The 13422-nt window shown below is 26.3% G+C and overlaps 1 protein-coding gene across 2 annotated transcripts; it reads right to left on the bottom strand.

The window, feature by feature from the left end:
• Positions 1–1451: 1451 nt before the first annotated feature.
• On the bottom strand, positions 1452–4819 carry LOC112603023 (F-box only protein 9). 2 transcript variants are annotated; one of them, XM_025351427.1, is made up of 7 exons: positions 4215–4817; positions 3938–4100; positions 3765–3880; positions 3531–3694; positions 2902–3093; positions 2107–2341; positions 1457–2024 (listed from the first exon to the last, which is right to left on the bottom strand). In XM_025351427.1, exons 1-7 carry the CDS (start codon positions 4251–4253, stop codon positions 1836–1838), a joined length of 1098 nt encoding a protein of 365 aa, XP_025207212.1. In that variant the 5' UTR covers positions 4254–4817; the 3' UTR covers positions 1457–1835. The 2 variants fall into 2 exon arrangements, with proteins under 2 accessions (XP_025207220.1, XP_025207212.1); XM_025351435.1 differs by lacking the exon at positions 2902–3093 and having other exon boundaries at positions 1452–2024; positions 4215–4819.
• Between the last annotated feature and the right edge of the window lie 8603 nt (positions 4820–13422).

The raw sequence follows: 13422 nt of genomic DNA on the forward strand, positions 1-13422 counted from the left end.
AAATATTGATAAGAAATTTCTACCTAGGTAATCAAAAGCGTGATAATTTAATATAAAGTATCTTATAAGTTGTTATTATACTATAGTTTGCACTAAAAATATTCAAGATACATAGCCAAATAGATATGATTTTTACTTATAAAGTAGGTTTATTATTATTTGTAATTTAAATTTTTACAAAATTCGTTGAAATCATTAATAAAATATGCAAATAACTTGTTAATGTTCAATTTGTATAGCTATGGATTGAAAATATAATACAAGAGTTCTCATAAATATTTTATGCTGTAACCAAAACATTTAAAAATATACCATTTATTTTAAGATATTTTAAGTTAAGATTTGAACAAAATTAGATTGTTATGTAATTGAAAAAAAAAACAAATAAAATTTTTGTTTTTTATTTAAAAATATTATTCACGAGTACTTGTGACTTTTAACGCATAGTATTGTATTCTATAGGTACATAATAGTTAATGAAATATTCCAATGAAATATTTTTTGATAAAAGTTAAATAAACCAATGTTATAACTTTTAATAAATAAATTCCTTTAATAGCAATATAAATATATTATAAAATATACTCTGATATAGAATGACAGATTATCTTCACTCAGAATTGTTATTCATATGCAATGATTTATTGTTGAATTAAGTTTACACATATATTAAAGTGATAAAATTTTTAATGATGAGGTTTACTCGATACATACTGTAAAGTACAGTGGTGAATTTACTCCATTTTATATTTAATTCTCTCAAGTCTAAATGAAAAGAAAAAAATTATTCCTTGTCTAAAAAGTTATTTAATCTTTATTTTCTTTTCTTGGGAAGTAAATATTTCCACATTCATACAATTTGATATGTGTGACTAAATAGTAAACCAAATATTGAAAATAAGTTCAAAACTTGATTTTTTTTTTATTACTCCAGTCAAAGATGTATATAGATAACAATAGAATTAATATATTGATAATTAAGATTATATTCTGTTTCTTATAGGCACACTTAGTAAAACAATATGTTAATAAATTTATTACACAGTAAATATATAACCAAAAGAGAATAAACTTAACACACACGTCTTAGGTATAATAGTAGCACATTAATAATACATTGAGATTGATATAATATTAATATATCTTAACAATAAAAGATAATAAGGGTTATTAATTATTCTAATACTTCATACAATTATTCTATATTACATTAAGATTCTATTGAAAATGAAACATAATTGGATAAAAAAAAAAAAAAAATCACCTATATAATTTTAGCTATGTAATAATTTAACATTAAAAAAAAAAAAACACATTTAATATTATTTTGTACAATTTATTATAACGCATAATACAATTTATATCTTCCTTGAAATTTTTTGTTAAATAATTAATACACAAAGCTTTTAATTAAAAGTTTATTAAAAACTTTTTATTTATATGACTAAGTTTGAACGCACATTGAACATGGTAAAAATAAAAAATGAATTAATTTCAATAAGAAAAAAATAATTACATGTATTGGATGATGTATTTAGGTCTGGAATACTATAATAACAAATTAATAAATTCATGTTAAGTACTTAAATATCATAAAATAAATAATTAATTACATATAGTTTAGTGTAGTAATAAGTAAAATTCAATATAATATAATAAAAGCATTTAGAGAAATCACAGGCCAATGATCAGTACAGAATTTAAATTTAAATAATAAATAATAACACATAATATATTCAACAATAATAAACAAAAATCTTTTAAACTGTTTCAAATATTTTGTCGAGCTAATTTTATTATACTTTACATTTTACTTTAATAAGTAACACACTTTTTTATAACACACGTTCAGATTCATTAGAGTAGCATTTCACGCGTGAAAATATAAATGGTGGAAAACGATTATTAGATAAATCATACTTGGTAACCATTACTCTATTAACTCTACTTTGATAAACTATTTCATATTCTGTACATTGCAATTTCCAGTTATGTTTGGATTTGTATTTTGAAATTTCTAAAACCTAAATTGAAAAAAAAATAATAATAATAAATAATATCAGAAGTAAAATGAGAATTTTATGTTTCAAAAGAGTAGTATCATACCATGTTGTAAGTAGTCTTTCTTTGGGTATTGTCCTCCCAACCAAGTTTTCTGTTGAGTTCTCGATCGCGTTCCTTATCTTCACTGTCGAGAGTCAATAATAATTGTTTACCAGACAATCTATAATGTCCAGGGCACACATTGAAAGGTGCTTTTTCTCTTGTCTGTAATTTTCGTACTATTTTAGATGGAGGATTGTAAGATAGTACCATTAAGACACGACCATCAGAAAAAAATCTAATGCCAAATATAAAATCAAAATATCATACATTTTTGTTGAATAATGTGAAAAAGCTTTGTTGATTTGTTTTGTGATATTTTAACAAAAAAAAAAAAAAAATAAATAAATAAATAAATAATAATAATAAAATAAAAAGTATAAATAAAAATAATATTATAAGTATTAAATAAATTCAAATGTTGGGTGAATGTAAATCACTATTAATTTATTGCTTCATCTCTGTATTTTTTTTTTATAAAATCAAACTAACATTTAAAAAAATAATTAACTTGAAATTATTAGTCTTATTAATTGTCATACTTATAATAAATTAAAAAGTATAACAAAATTTGATAAATTGGGAAAAATCAAGTTTTGAAATATCATATTATTAAATTATAATAATTATTTTAATGAAATAAAAACAAACATAAAATAGTATTACTAAAAATTTTGAATCCTATGGTTAGTTGTTAAATATTTAAAAGAAATGTATCAATTGACAATTTTAATATTTTAAATATTTTCATGTGGTATTTAATTTTAGGTAAATAAAGAATCTTTAAAACATTATCACCTTAAGTATCTGTAATAAACAACATTAAAAGAAGGTCCATTAGTGTTATCTCTGAATGATTCTTCACCTCTTCGCACATAAGATATTTTACAAATGTAACAACCAATTGTCAGTACATTGGGTCGTTCTATGAACATTTGTCTCCAACTTCCGTTATATGGGACTAAGTCATTGACATTTGAAGGCCAAAATCTAAATAACAGATATACTTATACTCAATTCTAAAAGCAAATGCATTTCATGGATATTTATAGTTAAAATTATAATTGTAATTTTTTTTTATTTCATTTAATTTTATAAAAAATAAAAATAAATTTTATGGAGATAAACATAGAAAGTAAGCTCTACTTAATATTTACAAATAAAACTAAAATTGTATCTATTTAAACTAATAAAAGTAATTAAATTAAATCATAACAATTTTAGAATTTATAAAGATATTATGTTTGCACAATTTCAAATAAAATTAAATAAGTTAGTTTTGTTTTTTGAAGTAAATACAATTCTAAACTCACTAATTGTGTGCGACTTTAAGCTCACAAATTCAAATGTAACACCATCACATAAAGGTATAATATTTATGTTTCAGTAGTTAAAAAAGAAGTTTAATGTTTATTAAGGTAGCTTACTTAGAACATGCTCGACGCCACAACTCAGGATCTCTGGCACACAAGTACCAACCACGACAAACAGCTGCACACTGTTCTAACATACGTAGATCGAGATCATAGGATACGACCCATCTAAATATGTATAGAACAAGCTCAGGGGGAAGAGCTGAAAAATGGGTATTCTAGAACACAAATAAAATAATGATAAAATATCTCATCAAGAAGACATTTAAGAATAGTGCATTGCCATACTAATTGTGTTTGTTCTGGAAAGCATATTTGAGGGCCCATTATTCTCTGAAATCTCAAGAAGAGGTCTTCTTTGTTATCATATTCGTCATCGCATTCGTCGCTTAAATTATTATCATCTGCAAAAAGAAAATAAGTCAAATTCATTACATAAATAATTAAGTTAACTTGCTCACCAGTTGGGTTCATAGAAGAGCGAGAAGTAAAATCTTCATCTGCAATTTTTTTCTCGACGTCTGGGTCTAACTTTAGCGCTTGTTTGTAGCAACGCATCGCCTCATAGTGGAAACCTTCCAGTTCGTAGTCGACTCCCTTGCGGAACAACGCTTTAGCGTCGTCCTGCAAAATATATTATGAAATATAACGTGGGGGTAACGAAAAATCCAACTGTGCCTCTTCCCATAACGACACAATACTTTCGTTTCATAAGTACAATATAATATAAAGTGGTACCTTGGAAGAAGACGTCGTTGTCGTTTTTGTCGAGTCCATGGCGGTGCGGCGTTCAAAACTTGATGTTGAATTTCTCTTCGAACGACTTGACCAAGTTTTGACTTTGGTGGGTTATGAAAAGGTCGATGCAAACCACGAGTATGAGCAGTAGGGAAAGGAGGATCAGTCTGGCAATCAAGTGATTTTGAAACAAAATGTAAAGAATAAGCATAGCTGCAAGTGAAGCAAATCGTAGTGGCGTATTATCGTAGTGTTAACTCGCCGACCGTGAACGGCAAACGACGGCGTAGTGAAAAACAATAATAAAAACGACAGTGATAACGCGAACGAGTTGATAATATCAGTATCTATATTATTATTTATTTTATTACTGTTGCGCGTTTGACTGATGAAAAAACGGTTAACGAAAACTAAAATTGTCCTAATCCGTGTGCACAGTGCACATCTACAAAAGTATATTAAATAAAAATCACGGCTATAGATATATATCCTAACCGTGATAATAATAATAAAATTTAGTATGAGGTTTCTGCAATGCTTCTGCGCGACAGTTCTCGAATTTTTGGTCACGAATCAGGAGTCGACATTCAATGTTGGTGTTCTGATAAGATTGTTCGACAGTCGACGTCCTGTAACATATTCGGCTCAGCTGATCGAGATTCGTGGAGCGCCATCCGAACGGTGATCAATAAACACATGGAGGTAAATCGACAACCTCCTTGAGATTACATCACAGATGTTGTACACTTGTACCAGTTGTACCTCACAGGGCATTTCTGGTTATGTCAATGACGTGCCGCTGTTATAATATTATGATGGTTATTTCAATGTTGGTCTATATTCTAAAACAGCAATAATAATTCAAACTTTGACAAGATACCGTCGATAATTTATTTTACGAATGCACATGCCACGTGGGACGGGGATCCCGTCAAATCTAATGTGATCACATCGGACGTGGTGTTCTGATCATATTTTTGTTGATTCTAGTATCATATTAATTAATTCATTTTTCCATAATGTTATAACATAGCCAATTCCAATAATAATCATGCAATGTGGGAATAATTAAACATTTTTATTATAGGTAGGTACTTGCAGATACTTGTATAGTTGTATATCACATAATTCATTTAATTTTCAAAAATCTACATACAACTATACAATTATAAAAAATAATAATAACTAAAATTTGTATCTTATATTTATCTGATTATTTAATAATTCTGTGAATACAACATTAAACAATTAATCAGACTAAAAACCAATTGTGTAGGTACCTAGTAGGTACCGCAATTTTTTGTGTTAGCAGCAATTGATAGGGTCATAGTAATAACCCAGTTTTTAATTTGTTGTATAAAATCAATTTGGGTACTTGTAGCTATTTTATAATAATAATAATTATTATTATTATTATTTAATACTTTATTACGCTAATTGTTGATCTTTAACTGTAAAAAAAAAAAAAAATTGGTAGGCACTTACAATTTTTTGCGATCTAAATATAAAAATAATTTTAAAGAAAATTGTATGCATTTTATTTGCAATCAGTTTCGTTTAAATATTTGGCATCACCAACAATGTACTCAGTGTCTACCAGTGATCTCCATGAAAAGGCTCTATACATAATATCACAATAGTACAAAATTTAATTAAAAATGAAAACAGAATTAAAAAATTAATATATTTTTTCGTGGTATAATAATATATCATGAAGTATTAATTTACTTTAAATTACATGAATTTTAAAGCGTTTTAAAATTTCAGTTTTGCAGGTTCGTACGTTAACATATACCTACCAACCTCGAATGCAGCATACAGCATGTACCTATATTTACATAAATAGCTGTCGTATAAAATCTTTACCAGCTATTGTTTCGTCATAACTTTCAAAAATGTAATATGTAGTTTATTGCCTCTATAAATTGACTCAGTGCCAGAACGGTCATGTTCAGGGTGACTTGTAGCACGTAACCCTCTCAAAATATCTGGTTTTATAGTATTATGTAGAATTTAAGTTATTTATACATACATGGGGAAAAATGATATATATGTATATATTCGTAATAGCTGTAAATATACATACCTACACATTTTAATACGCTAGGTGTATTAAAAATAAATGTTACCCTTCAAAAAAATGTTCTCCATATAGTACACGATTAGTTTAACGAAATATGACATGTGACGTGTTTATTATTTTTGTGCGGATATATGATGTGTGATACACGTAAGTCGTAACACAGTATAATACAGAACAATGATTACAGTTTATTGGTATTTTATTATAAAATATTTTATTCATTTGCCCGGGCGCACATCTGTACTAAACATTCTGCAGGATATTGTACCGTAGATTTTTTTTGCCTATCGCTGAGTTAATTTACCAGTAAACGAAATGAAATGCTGACAAGTCACGCAACATATGGGGTAAAAACATGATAGGGGTAAATTTGTATATATCGTATAGGTACCATAAAATGTGTGTGTGAACTTCGGCAACCGTTCGTTTGCGTGACGATCCAGGTGTACTTTCTTAAGTATAGTTGGATATACAGTGTTCAAAGACGATTTACCAAGTATGTACATCCTCAAAATTGTATCCTTTAATCATATATTTATTATAATTCTGTTTTTTTATTTTTAAATATTCGAATATATTTATTGAACATATGTTCAAATGATGTGGTACAAATTTCCTTTTTAAAATAGTAGAAACACCTTTTTTACCGTAATAGTATGTTAGTTACATAATTTATTTTTAAAGACGTTGATGCGTCTAAATCGAGACTCGATCTAGTACTTTTTTATTTATGAAATTTGTGATGCTAAGAATATTATTTCTTAATAACGTTTTGACACACAACATAGAAAATAGATTAAATATGAACCATATTGATATATAAAATTTCTTTCTATACTCAGTAAATCTTTATAAATTACTAGATAAATAACCCAGTTATGTTCGTGAAAAAAAAAAATTTAAATGCTTCAAAACACTAGTAAGTACATTGAAATACGTATATTTCCTTTTCTGCCCCCCAAAACATTGATTATGGCGATGCTATGACATTTAGGGTGATCGGGTATTCGTTAAAAATCTATGACAATACATTTTTGGAATATTTTATTTCATCAAAAAACTGGTGAATCGAAATATAACGTGTGCCGCATTTATTCTTTCCTGGCCGAAAATATTTAAAAGTATATTACGAACACATGCGAATTTCGTCTGGATATTTAGAATAAAACTTTGAAATAAAAAGGTTCAATGGTATGTCATCGAAAACATAGTTCATAAAAATGACTTAAAAGATAAAGATAAGAATTACATTTTAACCAATAAATATTAATAACTATGTAGTAGAAGAAAATAATAAATATAAATTAAAAGAAAACAGAACAGATAATTGGTAGGTAGAAGTGATTATGAATGTAGTAATTTATTCTAATGGATGAAAATTAAATGAAAAACTGGTTTGATTTGGGAGATTTATGATTCGATGAGCTATTATAAATTAAATGATGTGTATATGTGCAGAGATTGTACTACCTAATATTTTATGGATGGCGTGGGGTATTATAATTCGCACTGCTTGTTCAACTAATGAAATGTGTTTAGAACATAGTAGATATTAGTATATTGCGTACCTAATATGGGTATCCGCGTATGCTCATGTGTTTAAAGTTAATGAGGTCGTTTTACCGTAAGGGTGTGCGATTATTTTACTATAGTCTATAAATTACTATTTTGTGTATACATATTTGTATGGATCATTCAATGTACTTAGATGTACATCCTCAGTTACTACTATTCCTAATGTGCTGCTTTAATGATCGCGGAGATATCTTAGTTAGGTTGTGGTCGACGTTCAGTATATTACCTCTGAGCTAATTTAACTTTACTTATACGAGCAATAGTGTTAGAGTAATATTTATTGTAAACAGCTAAGACGCATTCAATAGAAAGTTAATCTGAAATGTTGGCATGCACTCTACAGTTAACCAAGATAAAGTGTCGATTTCGAGCCATTGTTGTTTGCGAATCGTTTAAAAACATTTATTACTAAGTATTGTCTTAATATATTAAGAATTAATTTAGTTAAAGTGTGATAATCTATTACTAACCGTAATTTAGAGTTGTACGATCATCGTTAAATAGAAGACTTGGATTGTTTCTTTTAAACTTAGATATTTTAATACTACAGTTCTTTAAGACTTTAAAACTATTAAATAACTACGGAAGTACGGCAAAATTAGTTATAGATCGATTGAAATTCGAGAATATATGTTGACAGTTTGATTACTAATATTAAATAGTTTAATTAAAATATAAGAATAAAAAAATAATGTAATATTAGATTGAATGTCATTTGATTTCATACAAGCCTACCTTATGTGCATAATATGTTATTATGTTTCGATAAATTAAATTATAATTAATCATAAACTTAAAATAATAATAAATTACTAACTATGTAATCTTAATTCTATATTCTTAATGGCTTATGAATATTTTAAAGCATTAGTGTTATAAATTGTATGTTAAGATGTGTTTGGTGATGAGATAAAGAACACGTGTGTTTTTATGAATAATACAAAATAGCTAATCCAATAATTATACCCTATTACCCTATGTTTGAATAACACAGTCACAGTGCATTGAAATGAGATGCTTGGGAAGTGTTTGTTTGAAAATAATCCAAAATATTGATGATCTCAACGCGGAATAATGAATATAAGTGGTGATATTTTAAATGATGAAAATATCTACCTTAAAACTTAAGTACGATTTTGACTTTAGGGGCGTTCTGTACCTACTTATGACTTGTCTACATGTTTCGGATGTGTATTTATAGAAACGTTAATATATTATTTGTTTACGATATATTTACATTTGTATTTTATCGGTTCAGTGCACGCATGCTGGTAATATTTTACAATAATAAATACTTCATTAGGCATACAACTCGATAGAGTAAAGAAAATATCATGATTTTGTAATCAACAGTTTTAGTATTTCAACTGCTTAACTATAACATTACTATCATAATATTACCTTACTGTCGACATTGGGCCACAGGTAATAGTAACGAGTGTTTGTTGTTATGGTCGAATATTCATTAATTTAGTGATGGCCAGGACTGTGCATTTTGCATTTTACATTTAATTGAATGAATTATTTTATTTTAAATTAGAACTATTATACAAATGTGTATACAAATATTTTTATAGTTACGATGACAAATTTTGTAGAATTTTTTTTTTTTTACTGAAGTCGATCCAGTATAAGTTTTTCGTTTGAAGGTTATTTTTTTGTGACGTAATCAATAAATCAAGCTTACCTGAAAATGATTTAGTCGCTTTGTAGTGAGATCAAGAACGAACTAAGTACCTATATTTTTCCTGAGAATCTAATCTTTGAATATGAATTATAAATGAGAAAAAAAAAAATGTCCCATTCAACGATTTTAGCATTACCTACGCCAACAATCGCCTTTTCGAATTGACAGCTGCATAAGGCGAGAACACATTTTTTAGAAGACGACATAATCTCGGAAGTGCCTACTTGTATATTATATGCATAATATATTATAAACCAGGTAACACTTACAATGCGTTATGTAAAATTAATGTTGACTGTATAAGTTTTTTTTTTATATATATTGTATTATATATGTAGCATCTACATAGTGAAACCCTCATTTTATGAATTGGATATCTAGATTGTGAAATTCGTCCAGATCAAGAATTTCGACGAAAATATATTATATGGATATCCATTTTATAAAATAGACAATACGTATATTGTGTACTTTGTGTAATTATTATGAAACAATTTTTTCGTTATTTACTGATAAATTATATTATATTATATTTTTATTTATTTTTCGTACACGTTACATATATTATATTTATTATATTATACTATAATTTATTTTTTATAAAAAAAAATAAAAAAGTAAAAAGTATAATATAATATAATATTTATATTATATATAATTGTATAATATATTTTATAAACGATAGTGTTACCTATCAAGTATTGCGATCTAGGAAATATCGTCACTGCCGTTTCGTCGTCGTCACTTCGCTGTCATCGCTTCGCTGTTAAACAACTATTTCGCCATCGCTATTGCGATGTAAGGTCATTTAACCGTTTAAAAATACCCAATAGGTTAAAAAAAGTTCACTCACAAAAAAAAAATAAACTTGTATACAATAATATTTAATTTTAAAGATATATTTTAATCATTATGATTACTTATGAATTACATAATATTTGTCAATATTTAACAATAATAATAATAAGACTTATTTTGAACATTACACATATTATTTTACACATTCGTTAATATTATAATATTCAATAATAATAAAAAAATAAAAATAATAATCATTTTGAGCATTATAGGTATTTAAATTACATTTTTTAATATTTAATAATAATAATAATTTTAAAGATATATTTTGATAATTATACTTATAATTATTATTATTAAGTACTTACACACATTTTCCATTATTGAATAATAGTAAAAAATATTTATTTTTCATCAATTTTTAATAATAATAATAAGATCATTTTAAAGATATATTTTTAGAAATTCCTCGCAAAAATAAAGGTTAACTAAGATTCTTGTAATTACTCGCAATTCTATCACAAAACGTGATAAACTATTTTTGTCATAGTCGTATTGCCCGCATTTTATCGGAAATTTCTTAGCGACGAAATGGTTTTACGGCGAAGTGGCGACGGCAAAACAGCGACGGCCATTTGACCGTGTTCGCAAATTATTGTTATGAAATAATATTCTTATTAATAATTTTTGCACGATGATTGATTATGACATACGTTTTAGACAGTCGCAAATTCAGAAAAGTATTGAAAGGTGTCTTATCAGGATGTTACGAGCATAGATAGCTGATAACAAAGCCAAAAAGTAGAGTATTGGAAAAAAGCAATTTTTTTTCGAAAATGGCTAACTGTTGGTTTTTGCTGTTTTTTTTTTTTTTATAACTAAATATTACTATTTTTTTAGTTAGTATTATGTTAAAAAAATGTTAGAAATAGGCTAGAATGTTTGATGCAGTGTCGCTCCATAATTTTATTTTATCATTAATATGATTTTCGAAAATTTTACGAAAAAAACCCTGAATAACCATTTTTTAAAAAAAAAAATCACATTTCATGCGATATCTTGGTGAAGGAAAAAGTTTTGAATTTTGAAGTTTCATATCCACTATTAGATATGCGCCGGAAAACTATGAGATTTTTTTATATATACGGCTCACAGCTGCTACCTGTTGATTTTTTTTTTTTTTTTTTTGTTAAAAACTTCGTATTACTTATTTTTTAGAGTGTAAGGTGTTTGTAAATTTGTTTGAAACAAGCTAAATGTTTGATGCAGTGTCGTTCTACCTTTTTGTGTAATCATCAATATGATTTTCGAAAATTTTACGACAAAAAGCCCCGAAAAATCGTTTATTTAAAAAAATCACATTGTATGCAATATCTAGGTGAAGGAGTAAGTTTTGAATTTAAAAACTTCATATACACCATAAGTTGTGATGCCAAACAACTATAAACACACAAAAAAGGAAAAATAAGCTCATTGGATTAAATTTTGTTTAATTCCAAAAAAAAATAGTTTATTTTATCGAACATTTAGACGTAACCTTTATAAAGCTTTATTTAGAAATGACCCAATAATTAGACTAATTACATCAAATTTACCATATGATCTGTTGAAAAAATTAAGAATGGAAGAAGATCCCAAACATACATCTCGGATAAAGGAAATTGAAAAAGGCTCTGCAGCATTTGTTAAGTTGAAATGAGATTGCTGTTATCGGGGATTGTTGAAAATATAAAATTATCTGCCAATTACGCATTTACGTGATTCAAGTAAGAAAATACAAATTCAATGTGAGAGTGGACACGAAAGTCAAATTATAGCGGCAGAGAAAATTATAAAGGTAGATAATAGAATACGTTAAAAATGTTTATTTAGATCTTAATTCAAAATTATTTTTAATTCAGAAACAAAAAAAGAGCAGACGATTTTGAAATTAATGTGTTGTATTCAGAGTACCGAAAGTTAGTAGAGGACTTATAGATCCGCCAAATATAATTTCTGTGATCACGAAATAAAAACAAAAAGGGTTGCATAAGATTGGAAAAAAAAATATATAGTTTACTTAAAAGATGGTTCAATTGTAAATGTTTGAAAAAAATCAACAAATCAATTTGTCATTAATGATTAAGTTGATAAAAATGTTGAATTTTCAGTGCCAGAAATTATTAAAAATTTTATGAGGGCAAGGATATTTGCATTTTTCGTGTAAAGTAAAAACTCCTTGCCAATCAAGTCAAAGTGCATTTTACAAAAATAATAAGCTACATAAATGTAATAGTCGATGTCATAATTTAATTTTCGTGAAAAAATAAATAATAGGTAAGAATATTATTTTATAACTGTACTTTATATATGTATATGTAATACTGTCATTTATAAAATATAATATACAATTATTATATAATTTTTATATTTTATTATTATTATATTATATTGTATTATATTGTATTATATTTTTTATTTATTATTTTTTTATGTCAAATAAATAAAAACATAATCCGTCGGTAAATAACAAAAAAAAAAAAAAAAATTGTTTTTTAATAATTACACACGTACACAATATAGATAATATCTATGCATTGTCCATATCATGAAATGGATGTCCATATAATGTATTTTCATTGAAATTCATAATCTGGACGAATTTCGCTATCTGGATATCCAGTTCATGAAAAGAGTGGTTTCACTATGTAGATGCAATATAGTATATATTATTATCATATTGTCCAATATTTTTATGCGTGCGTGCATGTATTGACAATTGACAAGTCGATAATTTTGATTTAATTTAATTTTTTTAAGCAAAATTGAATGTGATTATTTTATTTTTAATATTTTTTTTCCATCAATTATAATACATATAACTATATAAGATCAATAATATTCGATATAATATTTTATTGATGCTATTGTATATACTTACCAAGTACGCGTATAATTAATGTACGGTTGACTATAGTGAATATATTTTTGAGTTGATGTTATTGAGATGGTAAGTGAATTCTCCCAGAACCAAAATATAGAAAATTAGTTAGGATTATTTTATAAATAATATAAGTAAACAAGCT

Source organism: Melanaphis sacchari, unplaced genomic scaffold, assembly GCF_002803265.2.
Source record: "Melanaphis sacchari strain LSU unplaced genomic scaffold, SCAv2.0 Contig105_pilon_pilon, whole genome shotgun sequence".
NCBI lineage: Eukaryota > Metazoa > Arthropoda > Insecta > Hemiptera > Aphididae > Melanaphis > Melanaphis sacchari.